The sequence below is a fragment of the Anomalospiza imberbis genome, chromosome 16 (assembly GCF_031753505.1).
Source record: "Anomalospiza imberbis isolate Cuckoo-Finch-1a 21T00152 chromosome 16, ASM3175350v1, whole genome shotgun sequence".
NCBI classification, from domain to species: domain Eukaryota; kingdom Metazoa; phylum Chordata; class Aves; order Passeriformes; family Viduidae; genus Anomalospiza; species Anomalospiza imberbis.
The window spans coordinates 12,989,815-13,014,850 of NC_089696.1; the positions used below are offsets into that span (position 1 = coordinate 12,989,815).

Sequence of the window (25,036 nt, forward strand, 5' to 3'; positions counted from 1 at the left end):
ACTTCTCTCCTCTTTTTCTAGTTTTCGTGGAGAGCTGATAAGTGACACAAGTGGTTTTCCTCTCTTCCAGATGGAGATAAGGAATGATTACTGCCAAATTAGCCACTGGTTTGTTGATGTTTTAGCATTCACTGCTGTAAACCTTCATCTTGGGCAGAAGTTGTGGGGAGCAGTGATGCCGAGGTTATTTCTCCTCATCAGTAACAAGCTTCTAATCTGATCATCAGCTCTTGTTTTCTGGGTTTGTTTTTGTTTGATTTTTTTTTAATTAATAACCGGAAAATTTCTGCTATGAATACCTATAAGACCAGCATGGAAATCTTAGAAAATATATTTGCTACCTGATGGCATCGCATTTCCAGGAATGTTGGCGAGGAGGTGTAAAAGCTACCAACAGCTTGTGTTTTGAGATCCTGTGTGTGTTTCATAGAGATGCTATGTCAGGTTGACAGAGCATATTTAGGGGAAGAAATAAATATCTGCTTACTCTTTAAGTACTGTTCTTGAATGTTTGAATTTATTCAGAAGTGTGGGTGGTATTCTTTAAATTTTAAAATGATGATCCACGCTTCCATCTCCTGTACTACACTAACTGCTGTCAATTAGAAAAACATCTAAAGGTAAAGGATTTGTCATTGAGAGATCTGCTAACCTTGTGAATTTTCTGAGCCCCATGGCCAAAGCCTTTGTCCATCCAACAACTGAAAGCCAATGTCAAATGGCTTTTGGCCTGCTGGGTACGATTTAAGCAAACAGTCTTCTGAACATTTTCTGTTCTTTAGGGCATTACCTTAAATTTTAGGGTCCGTACCTTGCATTTCCCAATTTCCCATGCTGCATAATGGGCATGGACTAGCCTCCTGTGCAGAAAACATTTGATGAACTGTCTTGCTTTTCCATCAGTCTAGTTTTATTTTCATTACTTTTCCCTGTAATTTGTTTATTGGTTTCCATATCTTTGAAAATTTTATTACTGTGTTATTCAAGCTAAAAAATAGCTAATTTTTCTTTCCCAAATGAGTTGCTTGAAGCAAAGTACCTATGAATACATGGATATTTTAATTCACTTACTAAATGCATACAGAGAAAATTTACAAGCTGCCTTTTTACCATTTTTTAAGTGTCTGCTGACTGTTGCATAAGCTAAATTATTTACAGTATGAAGCTTCACAAAAGAGTAACAGATTTGGGTTATTTACTTTCCTGATAAGAAAAGGGGATTGAAGTTGCTGTGATATGCTGCTTTGTTAATTTTATATTTGTTCCCCAGTGTGTAAAATCTTTTTAAAGAACTAACATGAGTATTGGCAAACTCTTTTGAAATGGTGTGGAAGGGGTAAGATTAAACAAAACATGAAAAGGTCTTAAAAATATAAGTCAGCAAGTGTTTGATAAAAATAAAAGTGCTCAACAGTAGAAAACCTTTAGGATGCTTAATTTATTTGCTCTGTCTTTGAGAATATTCCTGGATGGAGGGCAGAGGCCAGTTCTTGGGAGTGGCGGGGTTTTAGCGCTGGGTTGGTTGGAAGCGCGCAGGGAACGCCATCGGGAACGCCCCTGGAGATGCAGAGCCGTGGTGAGGCTGAAGGGTGACGTTTGCAGCAGTGCCTGGAAGGTGGCATCCTCGCTGTCACAGCCCCGGCTGTCACTGGGGCCTCACCAGGTGTGTCTGTGCCCCTGCAGGTGCCAGCAGCCCCTCGGACAGCGCGGCTCCCGCCATGGTCATCCGCCCGCACAACACCAGCGTGGTGTCGGGGAGCAGCGAGGCCACCCTGGAGTGCGTGGCCAACGCCAGGTATGGGAACACCTCCACAGCTCTCGCTGGGACTCTGTCCTCCCTAGGGAAGGACAGAGGATGTTATTTTCATTTTTTTGTTGTTAATAATTTGGAGATTGAAGGAGGACGCTCACTCTTCAGAGCGACCTTATGAGTGATCTTGTTTGTCCAACATTACTGAATTAAACCTATTGATTTTTTCTGGCCAAATGAGGGTCAGGCAGGGGTGCTTTCCCACCTGGTCTTCACATGGAAAGGAAAAGAAGAGCTATTCAAGCAGCAGACATTATCTTAAGGAAAAAAATATGATGAGGGTTAATAATATTTCAGTGTTGCCTATCAACAGCAGAGGTGATGCTGTTGAACAGTTGGTGCTTCCCAGTAAATAAATTTAGTGAAGATCTCCTATGAAGTCATTTTTTCAGGCATTCTCATTTTGCAGTGATTATTGCTCAGCTGTTCATAATGCACTGTAATACAGAATTCACAGCATTCCTCCTATGTTTCCATCTAGCTGGCCTTGAATAGCTTTGAATATCAGCAGAAGTGAATAGTTGAAGTCCTTGGGTGATAAGACCAACTGATTTACTTTCCCCTCTGAGGGCAGAGATGTTCTTGATATGATTAATATTGTTTTGGTAATTGAGTTGTAATGAAAGCACTTCCCATGCAGCTGATTCCCATAGCAGTATTTACTCTTTTTGCTTGGAGAAATCAAATTATTAGCACTTAGGTTCTATTGCTGTATCAATTAGCTGTACTTGCATAATGCCACTTGAGTAGTCTGTAGTCCTTGGTGTGTAGAAGTTATACATGTATTTACTTTCTAACAGTGTGTTTTGGGGATAGAGGAAGACTTAAAGAAGTTTTATAATCTGTAATATTATATTCCTCATGTGTATAAACATATATATATATATGCACACAGAGATTATTCTGCAATATATAGTTGTATGATTTTACTCTTGTATTTTTTGGCAGACCTCTTGAGAGGCTGAGCGTGACCTGGAAGAGAAATGGAATCAAGATCACCAGTGGCATCAGCAGCTTTGGGAGACGCCTCACTATCACCAACCCGACCTCTGCTGATGTGGGGATGTACTTCTGTGAAGCCAAACTCAGAGAGAGCACAGAGGAACCAGCAAGAGCTAAAGCTTTCCTTTCTATATTGGGTAATTCTCGAGGCAATGTGTTTTTTGGTAAAAAAGGCTTTGGGCTGAGGTATAATAGGAAATAAAATTGATATCTTAATATTTCATTGACCTTACATTTGAACCTTTCTTCAGAGAACAGAACAAAGGAGGTGAAGGAGGGTTATCTTCCAAATTAATTCAGCCGTTCTTCCCTGCTAATATAAATTCATCAAATAGATTTTTTTAAACACTGCTGTGATTGTAAATCCCCTGCGAAACTATACATTTAATGGGAATTTTGAGAAATACAGTAGTAAAATCCTTAATGGGCAGCTTCCCTATCTTGGCTTTTAGGTTTTAAATCCTGATTAACTCCTGCCTTGCTTACATCCAGTTTTCATATGTCAAGTGCCTGTATTTTTGCAAGAAGGCTTTTAGGAGCACTCCTGTGCCTCGTGTGCTGCGGGTGCCAGTCGGGGGCCAAGGACGTTCTGCAGGCACAGAGCATTGCTGAGGCTGCAGGACAGGGAAGGAAATGCCATTAAAGCAGCTCTGTTTGCTGGACCTCCAGCTCCCAGGAAAACTTAGGAATTAATGCTGTTAAAGGGGACATTGCTGCCCTTTCCCTGCCTGTTTCCACCATCGCCTCCTCTCCGAGTGTTGCTGTAGGGAGGAGGTTGGAGTTTGGAAATGGTGGTTCCTGGCATGTCTGATGAAATTCTGCACGTTAGCACAGTGCACACGGCGTGGAGTGGTTTAGGACTAGGGACACTGAGATGTTTTCAGCCAGACGTGATTGTGTAAAGTCAAGCTTTTGTCTGTGGGAGTGTCCTGGGGAGGTTGGAGCCCTGGCAGTGCCAGCAGCCTCAGTGTTGCTCAGGGTTCAGGCACGTGCACTCCTGGAGCTTTGCAGAGGGAATGCAGCCCACGATTCTTTACATCTTGGAGCCTTCTGAAAATACAATTTTAAAGACTGCTCTATGATTTGTATTCTGCTAAAGCAATTTGTAGTAGCTGCTGTTAAGTGAGAAAGCAGCTCTTCCCTCTGCAAAGCTCTGTTCTGGATTCATTTAGAGCACTGTGTGTTTGTTATATTTATTACCTGCTGGACAAACTTTGGTTCCAGTCTCTTTCCTTGCCCCCGGTCCTTGAAGTTATTACCTTCCCTTTAAGGAGCAGAGATGGATTTCACTTATTTATAGGTTTTGTTTAAACTCTTCCTTATTCATAAGATTTTATTGTAGCTGGTTTGCCTTTGTGGCTGTGATGTCAGATCTAGCATAATGCAATACTTAAAGCAGCCTCTTGGTTAATGTAAAAGATTCTTAAATACAGTTACAATAAAACTGAAAAATAATCACTGGGGAATCATATTAAACTAGCAGTGCTTTAGTAGCTTACCTGCTCTCTTATTTTTAAATGTTTTATTTATTTCCTATCTGGTTTTAGGAGGCTGTCAGGGAATGAAGTTATGAAAAGGTCTGTAGATAAGAACAAGCAGATGAAAGAAAGCAGAAACAAATTGGTTACCAATTACTTTTATTTCCTTCTGATGGAACACGACACTTCAGATGCAGGTGTTTACTCAACGTGTCAGCAAAGCTGATAGATTTCTTTATTTATGAGTTTCTTGAGCTTACAGGATGGATCTCTAATTCTAAACAGGGAGCCAAATCAAAGGATTAGTAGTTAATGCATAACTTATATTCAGCTTTAGAATTCTTGGATGGATCTGGCTGTCATTTAATTAGTCAAGGGACGGGTTCTAGAGGAAAGTGCAGACAAGATTCAAACCTAAGGCTTTCTGCAGTGTATCTCTCCTAGTCCATGGGGGCAGTACTTAGAGAGAATCAGGAATGCTTGTCCATTTGCATGCATAAAATATTTGTAGTGTGCATGTGTAGACTGGGAGCTGATAATGAGCTGTACTTCTTGGGAGAATAACACAGCATGGACTTAATGAGGGGTCTCAACTAACAGAAGAAGGAAATTGGCTTAAAAGAAGAGGTTTGTTTGCAGAATGGGAGAAATCAAATGCAACCCCTTCAACAGCATAGCTGTGAGAGCTTCTGTGGATCAAGAGAGAAAAATATTTTGCTATTAACAGGTAGAAGAGGGGTAACAATAAAAAGATGCATCAAAGATGTCACAAACAGTGAGTTAATCAAAGCTTTTTTTCCAAATATATCAGTCCTTGACTTTTCCAGCTAAGTCACACAATTTGAGTGTGGCTCAGAGCTCTATTAGAAGGCAGTGGAACTTGGCACAAAGGATCTACTCAAGTTATTAGTTGTGACCTACAGTATTATCTTAGAAGTTTTTCTGGATATTTTATCTGGATATTTCTGAGAATATATCTCAGTCTGTATATTAAAACCACAATAATATTGAAGAAACCTGAATCTCCAATGTATCAGAGTAGTACCGCATAAACAAGAAGAAAATCCTCTAGTTGCTGCACTTTTCTTCTGAATGTGGCAAAGAGCTCCCTGACATCTTCATATTGTTCCAGAAAAGATAAACCGAGGTGGTTCCAAACCTTGGTTTTATTAGCTGCAGTTGTTATAAATTTTTAAAGGGTATCATGTTCCTCGCTTGGCAGAGTAACAGTTTGGGAAAGATTTGTTGCAGATTAGATAAGAGCACATTTGTTTTATCACTAACAGTTTGAAGATTAAGTAATTTAAAGAGTCTTCCCATGAACAAACCAATTTGAAAGCTGAGATAATCTTAAATTCTTTTGCTCCACTTCTGCAAGTTTTAGTGACAAATGGCAATAGTCATTTCTTAAGTGACTGTTCTACGGGAAATTATGAATTTTAGGAGCTTAAAAAAATGGGGAACCAAACTCTTCCACTGTATGAAATCCAAAGTGCTCTTTAAATTAAATGTAGTCAGATAATAAAACCTGAAAAAATGAGAAAAACAATTTGAGAAAAGGGGCTGGCATGAGGAGTGGTTGTACAGAACTGAGGGTTGAAGCCTTCTTGGTCTGCCCAAAGGAATACAACTGAATTAAGCAGAGTCAGAGGAGAGGGCTTCCCTTCTTTTGGAGAATTTTTTGTGCCCAGAGATCTACATTAAAAGACAAGTTATTCTCTTTTTGGGAGGATTCAGCTCTGTGGGACCACAGGACTCAGGAACACAGAAGTTCCAGTGCTGGCCTGAAGGGCCCACCTGGCTGGGCTCTGACATGGACTGTGGGGCTGCTTCTCCCTCCCTGTTCTCCACGAGTGTCCAGATGCTGAAGGGTCGTCTTTGTCCGTTTCTGCTGCTCAGGAATTTGCATTGTGTGCACAGAACTGCCAGAGCAGAAGTTATTTCCCTCTGTAGCTACAAGCACTTCAGTGCCTCATGCTCAGACTTCTGGAAACAGCAGCTCTCGTGGCTCCAGCTTAGACACTTTGAAACACTACAGATGCCTTCTTTGAAAGTAGTGGAAATAATTTTTCATGTGTGGTGCTTAAGGGAAGATCCTGATGACTGTGTTCATCTACTGTGTAAGAAAATAATAAGTTTTCAGGGAAACTATAATACGAAATGTCTTCGGACTCACCTAATCACAGTTTGGGCTCAAAGGAAAGAAATACTTGCAGTTTTTGATTTGTCAAGCCTCAGAGGTTCTGAGATGGACACAGACATTCTGCCTTGGGCCTAAATGCAACAGGACCTACCCCAGAGGGAAGGAGTGGGACTTCTGGGCAGCCCAGCTCTGTCTCTGATATTCCCAACAAGTTCTTCCTCCTTTCAGCCCTGCGGACAGGACATGTGTTCCCCGGGCTGTTATTTCAGAACACACAGACTGCAGCTTACAGCTCACAGTGGGGGTAGCAAGAAACCACATGGATCTTTTCATCTCTCTCTGTTTTAACTTGATATTCATGCAAAGAAACTTCCTGCTCCAAGGAGCCTGCTGTACCTGCATCCACAATGGGGCTTGTCTCCCAGCATGGCCAGTCTGATCTTCTGTCTGGAGTTACAGACTTTGTACCTACAAGGGGCTGTCAAGCTTCCAGTTCCTCTTCCTTTAGAAGATATTCACCAAATAAATTAGTTTATGGTAATGCTGGAGGAAGACTTCCATGTTGAAGGCTCAATTTCCCTCTTAAATATGCAGCTCTGAGTTTCTGAGAGATTCAGGAATTCCAGCTTTGGAGGAGCCCCTGGGGCTTTCTCTGTTCTTTCTGACTTTCATGTGTGTATCTAGGATTAGGTCACACATCTCCAGTGCAGCTTGAAGGGTATGTAATGGATGCTGACTGCTGTCTTTTGAATGCTAAAATCAGTGACCATGTAACTCTGCACGGGGGAAGTTAGAACAGGATCAAATTTTGCAGGCTCCCAAGGGCTTTTCTGAGACACGTCTTTCCAGTGAAAAAAAAAACCCAAAACCCTCAACAACTATTAAAAACACCCGTTTATATTCAAATACTATTTTCCCCCCTTGCTTCTACTTGACATTTTAGTGGTGATCAGTCAAACACCAAAACAATATCTGAACAATGCAGTATCTGTTTCTTTCAGCCTAATGTGGGCTGTGACCCCTCTCATTGCCACACACCACAATGCCAGCAGGGTGAACTTGGAGTAATGGGTCCTTCCCTATTCTAACTACTGTGATTCTATAATTTCCAAAAAATTTAAATGCTTGACCTGATACTGGCAAATTACTGTCATTCCTAAAAATTGCCATGTGTGGGGACTTGTGTCTGGCACACTGTATTCTTTGAAAGACGTTATAATTTCACCACACATATTAAATTTCAACACATGATTATTGCCTACAACAGTAAATGTTAAATTCATACCGTGTGAGTCAAACCAAACCTTATAAATATGCAGTGGAGTCATGTATACAGCCACCCAGAATGCCCCCTCAGAATGCCATCTGACCCCTAGAAATAGTGCTGCATTTTTATGGCCTCTTTCTGACAGTCATTCACCAGGTGCTGTTCAACCCAAAGTCAGATACTCTGCATTTCTCCCTTGCAGTTAATGATGGGCATTCAGGCCCTTGGGCACAAAACCTATCAGATGATACATCTGGCACCTCTGAAAAGTGAGGAGCTGAGGTTGCAGTCGCCCAGCACCTGTAAATGGAGCTGTTTCCTCCACAGCCCAAGTTCTCTTGACTTCACAGGACCTTTAGAGCATCCACGCTGCTGGTGAATGGCACGTGGGTGTGGAACAGCTGCCCAGCTGCATGGAAAACTCAGACTTCTTTACTTGGAGGGTGACAGAGCACTGGAAGAGGCTTCTCAGAGAGGTTGTGGAGTGTCATTCTCTGGAGATGGTAAAAAACACACCTGCAGCCTGCCCTGGATGAACCAGCTTTAGCAGGGGGACTGGCCTGGGTAATTTCGAGGGGTCACTTCCAACCCCATAATGAGGTTTTGTGTGAAATCACTCTTTTATTTGTCTCAATACCCCTTAAGGTATCCCTACACCAATATTCCTGGAATTCCCTCATTTCTTGCACCACCAAGGCTAATTTTCCATATCTGTTAGACTTTTCCACAGCTCTGCTGTCCATGTGCTATTCTGGATCTTCCAGAAATCCCTTATCAATCAGCCTTGCCATCCCACCCAGGCTTGTCTCAAGTTTTAGTCAGTACAGGCCATAAATTGCAGAGTTGCTCCTGGAAGGGTTTCTGTATCAGTGCTTATCTTTCAAGAATAGGATCTGATTCATCTGTGGGCAGCTGCTGTCTCTGTGTCAGGTGTCACATTTGGCAGTGCCTCCAGCTGCTGGAGTGGCTGTGAACAGAGTTCAGCAGGCTTTAGTCTGGGGAAAAAGGTGAGTCTGGGCTTCAAGAGTAGAAATCAAATCTGTTGGCACCAAAAGTCCTCTGGGATCTGCCTGTGGCCTTTAGATTGCATCTTTCTGCTGCTCCTGCTCTTTTTCTGTCTTGTCTGCTTCTGTTTCTCACTGCTTTTTTCAGAAAAAACTGATGTGAGTCTTCTTTTTAGAACATCACATCCCGTTTGCTAAGTGACAGTTGTCACTGACTTCAGGCTCTTTGTCACGTAGTTCATTGCTTGATACCTGCTCCCCTAAGCATCTCTTAATGTCAGAAGTTTCCTTGAGGGTGACAAACATCCTGTGTGGGATTTAAAGGAAGGGCCACGGGTTGCAGATTAGGATTTTGGGAGGGACACTGAGAAAGATAACCGTGTAAATATGCCAGGTGTAACTGCAGGGGCTGTGCAACAGCAGCAGCACATAAACAGAGGTCATGGAACCAGCATCTTTGAGGTCGCATTGAGTGCTTTGCAGCTGGACTGCAGGCCCACAGTGAAGATAAATCTGCAAATTTATCACTGGTGTGTGAGTATGTTGCTGATCCAGGAGAAAGTTTGAGAGCTGGTGGCTGAAGGTTGCCAAGTTTAGAGATTGGCCCGTTAAGGGCAGAATCCTTTATAAAAGGAAAGGTGCAGTCAGGACCTTCCTAAGCAAAAGATAAACTTCAGTGACTGGAGAGACATTCACAGAAGAAGCCCAGACTTAGAAGGGAATGTCTGGATTTGTGAATGTGTCTGGATGCCTTCCTGGCCCAGTGTTGCTTTGTCCTCACCCCACAATCGCATCAAATTGCCATAGAATGAAAGATTCAAATTTTATTTTGAGAGATGGACGTGTGGACACTGACCTGTGCGGCCACAGACAGGACACGTAGGTAAGGACACTGGGCTGAAAATTGGGAAATTCAAAAGTTAGCATCCAGAGAAATGGAGCACAAGGAAAACACCCGGCAAGGCTTGAAGGATGATGGCACGAGAGGAAGGAGAGTGCTCAGAGTAAAAACATGGACTTAGATGAATTGCAGAGGACTCAGCAACTTAGCTGATCAAACATGTCAAAGTGTGTGCCATCAGTGAATTTCAATTAAATGTTCAGCTTTTCAATTTGTTGTTGAGATTAACGCATGAGATCATATGCAATAAATCACAGCTTATTATGCATGTTTATTAATAGCTTTATATTTAGGCAGTGAGGATCAATAATGTTAACACATGTATATTATTAGAATATAATAAATCAGGTAGCTTGTTTTTATTGGTTTTGCTGGGTAAACAACTATTCCAGGCTGTTTGCAACCTCCCCTCCTCCCCTGCATGGCGTGCTGAAGACTAATATTGATTGGCTTTATTTGGAATGAATACAGAATTGTAATATCCATTGGTGCTCAGACAAGACCCCAGTTCTGTGCACCCAAGCAAGTATTTTACTGTAGTGAGAGGGAAGAACTGCTGGGAAAAGGGAGGTTCTGTTCTAACCTGCTGCCTCCTGATTCACCCCTGTGCGATGACAGCCACGCTTGCTATGCTGCAGGTAGCAACGAGATTTTGCAGGATAAATTTATATGGTTTTGATTTTATTTACTAAAATGCTGATGACCTAGCAATAATATAACCACAAGTTCTTTTTTCCAGTTGTGTTTGGTGAAGAGGTTTGAGAGCAGGTCAGCTCAGATGACCTTGGATCTTGCAGCTTCCTACATATTTTAAAACATACTCAATTTCCTTAAAATGGAAATATAAATAACTCAGTTTCACAAGCTACTTACATTGCCTTTTCTGCATTTCCTAAAACTTACCAGTGAGTTTCGTTATGCTGCAAGAGAACTGCATTTATAATCAAGTAAAATCCTTCTAAAACCAGTACTCAGATGATAATTGCATCAAACAAACTATGACAATCTTTAGTTACCATGATAATGACTGCAACCTTAGTGCCTCTGGGACTTTGACATGATGCTCTTCAATTTTATGCTGCATAGAAGAAAGAGTTACATGCCAGCAAGCTCTGCAATTTCTGCAGTCTGGTCTTTGTTAAATTAAACATCTAATATCTTTTCTTTCGCCCTAATGATAAAGTGGGGATTTTTATGATTATTACTAAAACTTCAATTAAAGCATTAAATCTGTTTGCTTTCATGAAATAAAACAGTTGAGAGGAATTTCTTTTAATTATGCTGCACTTGTCCTCTGATGTCGACTCTGTGACATGCCATGGCACTTTATTTGACATACTTCATGCCTTGCTGAAGTGAAATGCAGTCTAGATACTGAAGCAAACTATCCTATAAAATGTACATTGTAAATATAAACTTTTATAAACCTCTCAGGAGGGCCTTTCTAAGCAAAAAATTAACATGTTCCATGATTCAGCCCTATAAAATGAAAAGTAGCCCCTGCTCTGAGTATTAATTTGCAGTGCAAACCCCTAAATCTTTACCTTCCATTGACTCGAATCTGGAATTCATACTCAGCATAGGTAACATTGTCAGGCCTTATTTTTATGATGCTTTTACTACCAAAAACAAACCCCACCTCCAAATAGAGACAAACAAATCTGTTTGTAACCCCTTACATGAAATGCACCACCTGTGGAGAGATTCTGTGATGACTACTCTTTAATGAGCTCCTGTTTGTCACTTTGCTGTGGCCTTGCTTGTTGACTTTTATTTGCTTTCCCCAAGAACCTCCGTATTTCACGGCTGAACCCCAGAATGTGATTTTGGCTGAGGTGGAGAAGGACGTGGACATCCTGTGCCAGGCCATGGGTGAGTGCACAAAAGTGTTCCAACCTGGATTGATGGCATGTGTCTGCCCAGTTTGGAAGAAATCATCTTACATAAACCATCCTTGTAAGTTTTTAATGTTTAGAAGTCTCTGTGTTATTGCTGATTATCACTGATCCCATATAGAAGGAAGAGGGTTGGCCTTTCCCCTTGGAGAATTGGGTATCTCCTGTAATTTAGTTTAATTTGGAATAATACTGGCACGTGGATGTTTGTCTGTGGGGAGCACAAGTCCTGCTCCTGTCGCTCTGGGATCCTGCCTGTTCTTCACAGTTGTCACTAGAGAAGAGATTTAAATACTTGAACCAGAAAATGGGCTGAGGGGAGAGTGTGGTTATGGAACCCATCATTTGCAATGCAAACAGTCCTTATTTTCAACAGTCACAATGCCCTTTCTTCTAAAACTTAGGGAACTTTTATAGTGAATAGAAATGTCAGTAACTCTGACATCCGAATGTAGTTATGAAATCTGCAAGAGGACTATTACAGGCAGTTTTTAATTGGTAGGTGGCTTATTAATAATAAAAGGCTTCAAATGTCTAGAATTCCACCTGACTAAAATCAGGTTTCAAGTGGAGTTCCACAGAAATACAATCCCAGCCTATTTCAGCACTGTTAGGTGGGAGATGTTGTCATCATGTGTTAAGAGCAGGTTTCTCAAAGTCACCAAATTTCTACGTGACTCTGACGAGGGACTGAACATTTTATTGTCTCTATTTCCCTGGTACTGAGTTTAAGAAGCAACACACATAAAATGCCATGAGGTCCTTAGGGAAAATGATCACATCCTTGATTTAAAAAGCACCCAGACCTAACTAACAGCTTATTTGTGTGGTGTCTTCCTCCAAATCACAGCCAATAAAGACATTTTTACTGCGTGATTGTGTTATTGCCACTGTGATTTAAGCATTTTTCCCCGTGTTTTATGTAGGAAAGAGCCAGCACTGCTTTTCTAGAAGGAGTCTTTGCAAGCTGTGTGATAAGCAAGTGTGTGTGTTAAGGGAGCTGTGGCTGATTTGGAATTTCAGAAGCCTATGATGAGATCTCTTACAAAAAGCTCTTATGGAAATGAAGCTATCAGATGATAAGAGACAATGTCTTCTTGTTCATTAATAGCTTTTTAAGAAAAACACAGCAGGACCTGCTGTCAGTGGAATTCCCCAGGAACCCATCTGCTCTCTCAAATATTTTTCATGAATTAAAAAAAAAAAAAGACAACCCAACCAAAAACCTGGAGGAATCAGGGAGACGTGAGGTTGAGTTCAACTCTTCCTTCTACCCTCACTTTTTCTCTGAGCAGTTTTGCTCCCAAGGGAGTTAATGGGGCACTCATAACCATTCTCAGTGGAGAAATGGGAACCCTTATTAGACAATTATTAGCTGTTCAGCTCTTGTAGTGCACATCTGATTTGCTGATGAATGTGGTGCAGGAGCATGAAAACCTGTTTCCCTATGGATTATTTTGTTGAGTATCTATAATACATATAAGGGCCAGGTACTCGAATTAAACACAGAGGAATTTTGATTATTACACAAATCTAGCAATTGCCAGCACTTTAAAAGAGGGTAAATGAAGATTGCTGCCTCCCTGCTCCGAGCTGGGAGAACAATGCACTGGGGAAGCTGCAGAGCTGCCTTCTACCTTTGCTACAAATGGAAGACAGATTGTATTTCCCCTCGCCCCATCAGGTTGTGTGCACAAAGCCCATTTGCCAAGACTTCGTGCACTATGGATGTGTGAGAGACAGATTAATTTCACAGTATAAGCAGAGATTAACTGTAAATAAAATTGCAACTTGCAGCGACCAGCTCCCTGCTCCCTGTAATGGAGTTTCAGGGTATCAGGCCACAGGAACCAGGCTCTGCTGTTTATCTTCCAGCAGTGGCCGATGCTGTCTGAATGTTCAATGGGTTTCCTTTAAATGCTCTTTCTGATTTGCTTGTGGAAAGTTTCGAGCTGCAGGCAGTGGTGGTGGTGTCTGGGGAGCACAGTTAATTGGACTTCAGTTCTACCTGTTTAGAGAAGTAGATGGAAGAGATGCTGTGGGGATTCCCCATTAGCTCACTGGGATCTAGAGGAGGCGGTAAAAAATAAAAAAACAAAGATGACACAGTGAATATTCTGAGTCTTTCATCGAGGTTCTTAAGTGAAATTTGGCAGAAAGTCAAGCAGCTGTTTCACAGATGGAGGAGCTGAGCCTCAGGTTCCTCAGTTATTTGCCCAAGGTTACAGAAGAAGTGGCAAAGCCAGAACCAGCGTCTCTGTTTCCTGCCTTCCCTTCTCCCCCCTGACACTAGATTAATTTGTCTGTGAAAAATGAATAGTGCTGCATACAACTGAGAAATAAGGTTATTTATTTTTATTACTGCCAGTTTTTTAGGCCACTCTCACCTCCTGAGCAGCAGGGTCAGGCCGGGGCCGATACTGCTTGGAAAGGTAGAGTGTAAAAGGTCTTTAAAGTGTTTTCTTCTCTTCATAATTTTTTCACCAGAAATTGTTTAGAGAAGAAAAAAAGCAAAATTCCTTTAGGTGGGTGTGTGGAGAGGAAAGGTTGTGGGGTGGGTAGAAAATGAGAAAAGCTGGGTTTAACCATTTTTTACAGCCAAAAAGGTAGCAAAATTAGAAGAGAGCGTGTGTACAACTTGGAAGACAAATCTCTCTGGGAAGATCACTAAAGCCCAGATGAATGCTGCTGACAGGCATCAGAGTGCTCTGATAAGATCCTATTATTCAGACTCATAACTTTGAGTGGAGGAAGATACCCGTAACTGAAAAGTAGAGAAATAGAGATGGTAATATTCAGTTTGTCAGCTGAGTTGGTGATAGGAAGGTGTATCTCACAGTGATTATAGGATTAGAAGGTTTGCCAATACTGTTAGTAGAATGGGATTTATGGAATGACACCAGTGTTAAAGGTTTGAGTGTTCTGAATGCAGGATTTCATTATTTCCTTGGTGCCTATCAAGTATAATGTGTGGGATAATGGAGTTGCTATTATTTAAACTTGAAATAATTTCCAAGCTTCTCAGCATCAGGAGAACTATTCCATTTTGCATCATCTGTTTCTTCATTACCCAGTGATAATTTGTATTTGCCCAGGAGGATTTTCAAGAGATGAATAACACTCTCACCGAGAATTGTGAACATTGAAATTTACGCTAATTCTGTATATGGGCTGTTGTATGAAATTTAAATTATGCCTATTGCAAGCTCCTACATCACATCTATTCTCTATCAGACAATGCACTTCTACATAGTGGCTTTCTTCCTGAGATGATTATCTGCACTATGATTACATTTTATTTTATCAGCAGAACAAAAGCATCAGAGGTGATTGAAGTAAATGATACGTGTTTATAAAAGTAACAACAGCAATTGGATGTTGTTTTTCAGTCATTTCCATACATTGTTTGTACATTCCTTCCAGAGTTAATACAGCTTTTGTCTGTATAAAGAGAATAAGTACACCGGGAAAATATGTGAATGGAAGCATCACACAGTAGTATTTAACTCTGGGAGTTTTAAAATGATAATGATGATTATATAGATCTTCCCATGGCACTTTAGCTCTCAGAACATCAAGTAACTGCCAGCATTGCAGTGAAATTCATTGTCTGCAGATGCTCAATTCATCAGTGACATCCCATCCTCCATGCTTCGGTGACACTTCTAATCTATTTGGGCAAATTTCACCCACCCATGAATTTAAGTTTGTGGTCTCTTACCTTATTACAAGAAATAGTGTAGGTCGAGGCTTTAAGTGAAAAGTGTTCAAAAACACCCCAAGTGCTGTGCCCAGTTCTGGGCCCTTTGCTCAGGAAGGACATTGAGGGGCTGGAGCATGTCCAGGAAAAGGAATGGAAGGGTTTGGAGTGTAAAACCTGTGAGGAGGGGCTGAGGAAGCTGGGGGAGCTCAGCCTGGAGAAAAGGAGGATCAGGGGGGACCTTCTTGCTCTGCACAACTCCATGACAGGAGGTTGTAGTGAGATGGGGGTCGGGCTCTGCTCCCAGGGAGCAATGGGCAGGATGAGAGGAAATGGTGTTAAACTGTGCCAGAGGAGGGTCAGGATGGACATCGGGAAGCATTTCTTCACAGGAAGGTTTGTCAGATACTGGAAGGGGGTGCCTCGGTGGGTGGTGATGATCTTGGAGGTCTTTTCCAATCTTAATTTACTCAGTGATTATCTAATCACATAATAAAATACCTGCCTCACTTCTGATCTCTGCACAGAATCCCCAGCATTTGATCCAGCGGGGTTTTCTGGGATGTAAACATAAAACATTGTCTGATATGAGCAGTGGGATGGGAACAGCTGTCTAAGACTGTTCTAGGCCCCTGACATCTCTTGAGGGAAAAGAGAGTCCTACACTATTTGTGTATAATAAATTTACAGCCACTTCATCCCAGGTGACAGGGACATGACAGCAACAAAAATATGTGTGAAATAACTGTGTCAGGGTTTGTGGAACATGCACATGAAAGAAAACAGGAATAAATGGGACTGCAAGTTTTATCTAGGCTAGGAATTTTATTTCTCTTTATGCCTGCTTTTTTCAAATAGCAGGTGAAGCTTGAGACTGAATAAAAATAATAATATAAAGCTATCCTATTGTTGGCAATATGTTGTTTGTACATTGGCTCAAACTAAGCTGCTAAATTGGGACTCAAGCACAGCCATGTGAGCACTTCATTTTTCATGTGTAATTTGCCATTTCCTTTGTATTTCAGCTATCTTAGCTACAGAAGCACAGAGGAATCTTATTTGGGATGGAACAGCCTTACAGACTGGCTGTATTGCCACACTGCTGCTGTTTAAGGAGCATGATTCTGGCTTTCAACATGAAATTGCTCCAAATCTTATATTGTAGTAGCATGAAATATGATTGGGTGAAGAAAGTAATTTGATAACATGTTTTCTCAACATTCCCCCTTTAGTAGTTGCTGGTTTTATTCCCTCACGTCCTGCAGTGTGTTATTACCATTGATAATGTGAGATGCAACCTCCATTTATCTAAAGCAGCTTGGAAAAAATACAAATAATTGTCGTAGAAAGGCGGGAAAACAGGGATATGGCCTAAAACACGCTCTGCAAAGACTAATAGTGATTTATTTTTACTTGAGCAGGTGTTCCCATCCCCACCCTGGTGTGGTACAAGGACTCAGTTCCCCTCAGCAGGCTGGAGAACCCCCGGTACAAGGTGCTGCTGAGCGGGGGGCTGCGCATCCACGCGCTGCGGCCGCAGGACGCCGGCATCTTCCAGTGCTTCGCCAGCAACCAGGCTGGGGAGATCCAGACCTACACCTACCTGGATGTCACCAGTGAGTGAGGAGTGCTGGCACGGGGTCATCCCTGTAGGTGACCCCGCACCCATCGCATTTCTCAGAGCTGCTTCAGCTCAACCCGCAGAGCTCTGAATTCTTGTCAAGGGCAGCTGCCCCAGCTGAAAGGAACTCCAAAATGCCCCTGTGGCCTCAGCAATCTGCTGAATCATGTGGAAAAGCTCTCCGTGACATCAGAGGAGCTTGGCTTGAAGTGAACACTCCTATTTCACACAACAAAAGGAGATCTTAGTGAAAAGAAAAGAAAATTAATTGTGAAATACTTTTATCTTTCCTTCTTTTCCTTCCAATTTCCACTCTAATCTAATTCCATTCTGAACTTGAGCTACTGCTTCATGATTGTGCATGCTATCATTTTATTTGCCTTTCTCTGCAACTGCATTTGGTCAGGGAAAAGAAAGAAAGTTCAAGTTAAATGTCTTTTTTGGCCAAAAAGTCAGATTAAATGGTTTTGTTAATGAAGTACATGCTTCTCTATGGAAGAATTACAAATCCTAGTAGTCTCTTTTAACAGTGATTATTAACAGTCATTTCTGTAATATTAAACTTCCCTTCAGGAAGCTGATTTTTAGCCCAAGAGCACTTTGCACATACTGACCAGAATTCCTACTGGCCTCAGAAAATAAATCAGCCCCAGTTCAATATAGATCTAGGAAACTGCAGGAAAAAAAACTGCAATAAAATGCAACTGGGGGAAAATAAGAGAGGAAAGAAACTTAGAAAATGTCTTGGATAAGGCTCAGGTTCTAAATTCTTTTGGCTGACATTTAAGTTTCAAAGTTAATGCCTCTCTCAAGTTGCTTTTCATCTTAAAGAACTCTGTTATGAAGATGAAGGAAAATAGTTTTGTTTATCTAGATTTCTCAAGTTCCCCCCAAACACTCATTTAGAGCTTTATCTTCCTTTTTCTTTAACCTATCTTACTTATACAGGTACAAGCACTGATAGATTTTTATTTTCTGTGTAGGTAATAAACAGGATTAGGCAATTCCTGGGAGATGAATAAGAAAAGGTTACAGTCACTGCTGAAAGATTTTCATGTCTTATTGTCATGTCCTTCTCCATGACCAGCTCTATAAAAGTGGATCTAAAGTAGTCCACGGTAACAGTTAAAGGATCTTTCTGAGACGTGAGGCACTGAGTTTGTTTGAATTTTTTATTCCAGACATCAAGCCAGCCTTTATCCAGCCCCCAGAGGACACCACAGTCACCGAGGGGATGACTGCGGTACTGGCCTGTGAAGTTTCAGGAGCTCCACGACCTGCCATCTCCTGGAAGAAAGGTAGCCAGTTATTAATGTGTAGAAGAGCTTTAATCCACATTTTCCTGTCCATTCCTGTCGTTGATATCCTGTAGATCCATTCAGTGCCTCTTTCCCCCTTCCCCTGGCCCCATGAGCAGCGGGTTCGCTGTGGGGCCATCATGAGCCAGCGGCCTGGGCAGGATGTAACATTTTGAGAGAGCTGGAATTGCAGTCCCTGATCCCTGATCCTGCCTGACACTAACCATGCTGCTTTCCCCGTGTGTTTCAGGAGAGCAGATCTTGGCCAGTGGCTCGGTGCAGATTCCTCGCTTCGTTCTCCTCGAGTCTGGAGGGCTCCAGATAGCGCCCGTGTTCCTGCAGGATGCTGGCAATTACACTTGCTGTGCAGCCAACTCTGAAGGAGCTCTGAATGCTTTTGTGATGCTGACAGTGTGGAGTAAGGATAATGCTTTGTTTAAAGTCTAACTTTAATCAAGTATTAATCAGTTTTTGTTGTACGCTAAAGAAATTTTCATTAGTAATTATGCTTTTCTCGTTAATAGCATTACTTGTATGATTTAATAGGAATAATGTGTCTATTTTAGGAAGCCTATCACAAATACCCTTTTTGTTTGGAGAATTAGGCATATAAATCTCTATTTTGTGAAAGGAAGTGTATTTAAATAGAGCTCCAATCACAATTACAGTTCTACTCATGTTTTGCTTTGGTGTCTCGCATTGCAAGTCCAAGCTTTTAACTTGTAGATGGTTTGGCTGGTTTCAGGTGGTTTCTGCCTCCAGGAGTCTGCAGGCAGCACAGACCAGTCTGTGCTGGTACTGAGACAGGGGCCACAGTCACAACAGATAGGATTTTCCTCACACTTTTGTATTTTTTGTGGCTCTGGGTGCTGTTGGAAGCCAAATCAAAGTGCAGCAGATTTCAGCTGATCCCTCCCACTACAGACTGGTGTGAGACAGGGCATCCTATGAAATGGTTTTGTCATTCACCTTTTTCCCCTTGATCTCTATATTTTTATATTTCTTCTGTTGAGGAAGTGACTCTGATCCAAGAAGTTCACCTGTGTAACTCCTAAGTGAGTTCAATTGAAGGGTAACATGGTTTTTACTACTCAAGGTACAAAATAATGATCCCTGAGCAGGGACTAAGAGCAACTGAAAATAATGAAGATGATGAGGATTAATACAGAAGTGTTGTGGCTTCTCTCCAGCACTTGAAGCACTGATTGTGCTGCTGATGTGTGGTGCATATTTGGCATTTATTAATCCCCAAACTCTGCAAGCTAAATCAGCCACATTTTTCCTTTTGAAATTGGGAATATCTGAAAACATTCCTGGCAGTAAGTGTAACGTATTTGTGTCATGTGGCCATCACGTTTGTGTCTTATTGACAATATCGAGTTGGTAGAAATTTCAGGATGCTGTAAACTGAATGATATCCAGGTGTATGGATCAAGTAAAGGAGATCCTTCCTATTAATTCTCAAAGCTGTGGTTCTTACAGGTATTAAAGATAGTTCCTGGTCATTGTACAGCATGAGGGGAATAAAAGTGAATATATCCTAATGTTTGTGTAGCAACAGCACCATTATAAAGCCAGAAGCCTTACATAGGTGCATCAGGAGTAATGCTAAAAATTCCATGATGTTTAGAGTCAGCTTTTGATTTTGCTGATGGTCCCTTCTTGTGCATGTATGAGATATCTCAATAGATGCTGATTATCTCTGTAGGGGCTTGAGATTTATTAACATTATCCACATATCTTCCAAGCTCATCCTGGTTGTCTCCCTGCCTCAGCTGACGCTCTCTGCTGCTGCTCCTGTGTATGACACATAATGGGATCTTTCATACCGGATCACGTTGCTGTAGTTACAGCAATTATTGTGTTCTGAGCCTCTAGGAGGGGCTTGAGTAAGGATGTTCTGCAACATTTAAGTAAACAACATCTTTCTGATATGGAAGATTTTTCTTCCAGGAGCTCCTCCACTGTCCTGGAGTTGATGAGGTTGTAGGGTGCCATTTAGGTTTACCTCTTTCTCGTTTTTTTTCAAGTGCGTTTTCCTTTGCGCAGATTTTCCTTGGTCATGTTTGTGTTTTTGAGCACGGCTCATTTCCTGACTCAGTGTTTGCTTCCACACACTCACTGAGACTTTAGGGAGTTGCCTTGACAGACACCTGCACAAGCCAAGGGAGAGTTTGGAGTGCTTTACCATTCCCTCAGTTTAGGAAGGACATTGAGATGCTTGAGCACATCCAGAGGAGGCAACAAGGTTGGTGAGGGGCTTGGAACACAAGCCCTATGAGGAACGCTTGAAGGAACTGGGGTTGTTTAGCTTGGAGAAGAGGAGACTTAGAGGTGACCTTATTGTTCTCTACAACTTCCTGAAGGGAGGTTGTAGACAGGTGGGGGGAGGTTGTAGACAGGTTGCTTCCACTGGGCAACAACTGACAGAACAAGAGGACACAGTCTCAAGCTACGTCAGGGAAGGTACAGGTTGGATATTAGGAAGAAATTTTTCACCGAAAGAATAATAAAGTACTGGAATTGTCTTCCCAGGGAGGTGGTGGAATCACCATCTCTGGATGTGTTTAGAAAAAGACTGGACATGACACTTAGTGCTATAATCTAATTGAGGTGTTCGGGCATAGGTTGGACTTGATGATCTTAGAGGTTTCTTCCAACCTCATTATTCTGTGATTCTGTGTGATTCTGTGATTCTCCTCTGGGCTTAACTCGTGCCCTGTGCTGCTGTGCCTCTCCGTACCCCACCGCGTGTTACCCGTGTCACAATGTCTGTAGAGGAAGAGGAGCCTTCACAGCTGAGGCTTGAAGAGCAGTGTCCCTCTTGCTTTGAATGACAAAGGCTCAGTGGCTGCTCTCTGAGTGAATAGCTGAGGCAAAAGGCTCTAATTTCACCTGAGCTGTGCTCCTTTCAGATCGCACTTCCATTGTCCGCCCTCCCGAGGACAGCACGGTGATCAAAGGCACCACAGCCACCCTGCGCTGCGAGGCCACGCACGACCCCAGAATTTCAATCAGGTTGGTGGTGGCACTTCTTGTTTGTGTGGTTTATCCCAGTTTAATTTTATAAGCTGCATGAATGGCATTAGGTGAAAAGTTTTGGGACCCCAGATTTTCACACCAAACCCCTGATTACTGCAGTATAAGGTTGTACACTGTATCATTAATCATATAAATCCCATCTTCCATTTCAGCCTTATGTATTATTTACAATGAGCTATGTTCCACTTCATGACTTCAATATAGCCTTCCATGATTTTACTGTCAAGGTTAATACACTATCAATAAAACCAACTTGTCAGAGGCTGATACTTAATGAGAGTAAAAGCCAAAGAGAAGGAATAGGATTTCAGAAGTGTTTACTCTGGGGTGCATAAAAGCCACACCAGAGATGCCCATGTTTTTGGAAACAACTCAATAACTTGGGCTTATAGTCTGTTCTAACAGTGTAAAGGAAATCAGAATTTGTCTGCACTATTAAAATTTGAATTAGAGCATTTAGACGAAACTCAAAACTTGAAAATAAATTTGCCATGAAAATTAATGTAGTCTGAAAACAACATAAATGAAATAAAATGCAAGGAAGAGCTTGGAGAGTGCTTGAAGGGTGAACTGCTGAAAGAACTTTGGAAAGAGAAATATGGGTATAAAAATTCAGAGGTGGGAAATTGAGTCTGTGGGCTCTCCACACCTCTGTGACATGTTGGGAGGGGTGTTTTTGATATGTGAGCTCTAGCAAACCTTCAACTAGTTTCTGATCCTGGTGGCCCAATGTTACAGAGCTGGCCAACACCCACCATAAACTGCAGAGTTTATGTTCTGGTGGGGGTGACCTTAAGAACTTGGACATGTATCAGTACTCCATATTTTCCTTGTAAAATACTTAATATCTTGGATGGAATTATATTTTTCATTCTGATCGCTTGATCTAAAACTTGAATTTGTAAAAGGCATTGCTCTTGAAAGTAGCTGCAGGGGCCTGTCATTTTTAACACGTGATGACAGGAGCTGATCCCTTCCAGCAAAGTTAAAATAAATCTGTTCTGGTGTTCTTACGAGTGATCAATAACAGAAGCATTGTAATACTCAGGTACCTTTGGAAGAAGGACGGTGTTGTAATAAATCCATCCAGCAGTTCCAGGATCACAGTAGAGAAGGACGGGACCCTCCTCATCAGCCAGACGTGGTCGGGTGACATCGGGGACTACACCTGTGAGGTCATTTCTTCTGGAGGGAACGACTCCAGGACAGCTCGGCTGGAAGTGATGTGAGTACTCCAGCTTAAATATTCCCTACACTGGGTTTCAGACACCCTCAGGTATTTTTCTAACATTTCATTCTAGGTGTTGTGGAGAGTCAGCGGTTCTGATTTTTTGGTGTGGGGCATCTTTTTAAGGGAAATTAAGGCTGGTTCATGGCTAATGAAATTGCTTTGAAATGCTCTGATCTCATGGCTGAGCCTGCATTGAGCAGGAGTTTGGACCAGAGACCTCCTAAGGTCCCTTTAAACCTGGATCTTTCTATCACCCCTTGCTGTAGGGCTTTCCCATAAAGCCCAAGTGCTGTGCTGTGATGCCAAGGTTTGAAAACAAGAAAATGTTTTCTTCATTTTAGTATTTTTTCCGTTAAACACTTATCAGAATAGCTGCTCCCTGGATGGGCTTTGCTTACTCTTGCATTCTCTTTATACATCATTTTTCAGGAAAAAAAAATATTTTTATGTATGACTTTCTTTATTCCTATGGATCTTTAAAAATAAAAACAAAAAATGTTTAAAGTGCCATTCAGCTCTGAAAAAGGATTATAAAAATGTCATTACATGGTTCCATATTTTCTATTTCTGTCATTCCACTGGGGTGAAGTGCACTTCCATTTTATTTTTATCACTAAAAGCAACAGCTGTTGGTTTGGTACATGTGTGGAGCAGATCAAATGAAAAAAAAAAAAAAGAAGGTAGTGTTTTATGTAGAGTTATTTATTTATTTATTTACTCCAGTAGTACGCACGCTTTAATTTAACTAAAATTGCATCTGTTTCTGTTGGTCATGCCTGATGTCTCTGAGAAGATGGCAATTGTGTGGTTGGCAGTGTAATGAGTTCACCTCTGAGATTTGCTGTGCAGAGGGCTGTTTGATACAGCATCATTCTGACAGTGCCAAGGCTCCATCAGATGCCCATTTTCCGAGAGCGGTCATACATTCTTTTTCTAATTAAGCACTCCTCAGCTCTCCTCCCGGAGTGCATTTTACTGCTGGTTGGAATCCAAGAGCAGAAGACAATTCAGAATATATTGCAGCTACATAACCACGCTCGCTGTTCTCTGAGGCAGTTTTTGAATGGAGGGCAGAAAATCACAGAGTAAAGACTGAAAAGAATGTTAAAGCTTGGACTTTGAAACAAAGCTATAAATATGTGCTAAACACTTCAGCAGCAGGATGGTTTCCTAATGCTAAATAGCAAAAGCTGCCCTGTGCAGCCAAGTTCAGCACAGGGAATTGGATTTACTTGCAGTTCCCCACTGACCACTGAGGACCTTCTTTTATGGTCCATAAAAATCTGGGCTAGAGTTGGTTGGGAGAGGCTTGTTCTGTGTGCCCTGCTGAGGCACCCCAGCTGTTCCAGATGTGTTGCCTGGCTCTCCATGCACTGGGACTGCCTCTTAATCCTGCCTCTCTACTTCCTTTGATGTTCTGTTGCTGATCGCCCATCTCCTGTTTTTCCTGGAGGAATTAAAGGAATCTATCAGACCCACTCTTTCAGAGGAGTCAAGTAACTGATAAGTCACTCAATAATACCTTGAATTGTGACATTTCATTTCAAAGCAGGGCTGCAGGTAGTGCAATACTGCCAGAAAACATTGCATTTCCTTGCAGCTTTCATCATTATCGTTTGGCTCAGCAGCACAGATCTGCGAGGAAGAGAGATACACGATACAACAGGAGTGAAATGAAGAAGAAAATATGTGGAAAGGAAACGTCTGAAGTGAAGCTTAAATTAAATTCCAGCTTGTATAGGAATGACAGATCTGTAACATTCCCTGTTCTCCAGGATAATTCCCTCGTGCAGAGCATCAACAAACAGGGCATGCACGCTCCCATCGATGAGCACTTACACTTCAGTGCCTTGAGTAGCTCTAATGGCAGACAAATGTTCAAAGGAGGCCTCTCAACCAGTTACAGACTGGAGCAGCCACCAATGGATAATACATAGCCTTGCCTGACAACTCCAAATTTCCCCCCACCTTTCCACCCCCCAGGAACCAGGATGTTCCTCCTCCACCTCTGTGCCCATCAAGAGGAGTTTCCAAAGACACAAATAAGTTTGTTACTGATTTCTGTTCAAACTGATTCAATTTAAAACCATCAACCTCCAGGTTATTTAATCTCTGATGGTCCAGTTTTCACCTCTGAAAAGAAGGAAAGAAAACTCTCTCTTCCTTTGCCTGCCCTTGTTGGAAGCCAGGCTTGGGGACAATGGTGGTGTTCCTTGCAGGAAGAACCTGCACGGATAGCATGGCACAGATACATTGGTGCTGCAGGCAGGATGGATCATCTTCCTCAGCATGAAAGAAGAAATAAAATATTTGCAAAGGAAAGCCAGAAAACTAATGAAGAACTTGCTAAAGTGCAGCCAAAGGTTACCTTGCTCATCAATTTTGCACTGATGGTACTTGGGCACAGAAACTAATTGCTAGTCAAGATACTCTATTTATTCATTTGTCTTCCCTCTAAATGTGTTTATTCTCCATGTACATCACTTGATTTGATTTGCATGAGGTAAAACATTTGCGAGTGATGTTTCTATTCTGCAAGAGATAGATTTTAATTTTACACTGACTTTGTTTTTCTCCTAGTAGAATTTCTTAACTGCATATCAGAAGCATTTGGTGATGAGCCCCCCGTTTCTCTCACATCCCT

The 25,036-nt window shown here is 41.8% G+C and overlaps 1 protein-coding gene across 1 annotated transcript in view; it reads left to right on the forward strand.

Moving 5' to 3' along the window:
* Nucleotides 1–25,036, forward strand: part of SDK1 (sidekick cell adhesion molecule 1) — a 385,938-nt gene that overhangs the window by 229,104 nt on the left and 131,798 nt on the right. The window contains exons 6-13 of the mRNA XM_068207135.1: nucleotides 1,684–1,795; nucleotides 2,759–2,949; nucleotides 11,394–11,477; nucleotides 16,622–16,816; nucleotides 18,003–18,119; nucleotides 18,370–18,537; nucleotides 21,035–21,137; nucleotides 22,210–22,386. Of these exons, the coding sequence (XP_068063236.1) occupies nucleotides 1,684–1,795; nucleotides 2,759–2,949; nucleotides 11,394–11,477; nucleotides 16,622–16,816; nucleotides 18,003–18,119; nucleotides 18,370–18,537; nucleotides 21,035–21,137; nucleotides 22,210–22,386 (1,147 nt within the window). The remainder of the gene's footprint in view (nucleotides 1–1,683; nucleotides 1,796–2,758; nucleotides 2,950–11,393; nucleotides 11,478–16,621; nucleotides 16,817–18,002; nucleotides 18,120–18,369; nucleotides 18,538–21,034; nucleotides 21,138–22,209; nucleotides 22,387–25,036) is intronic.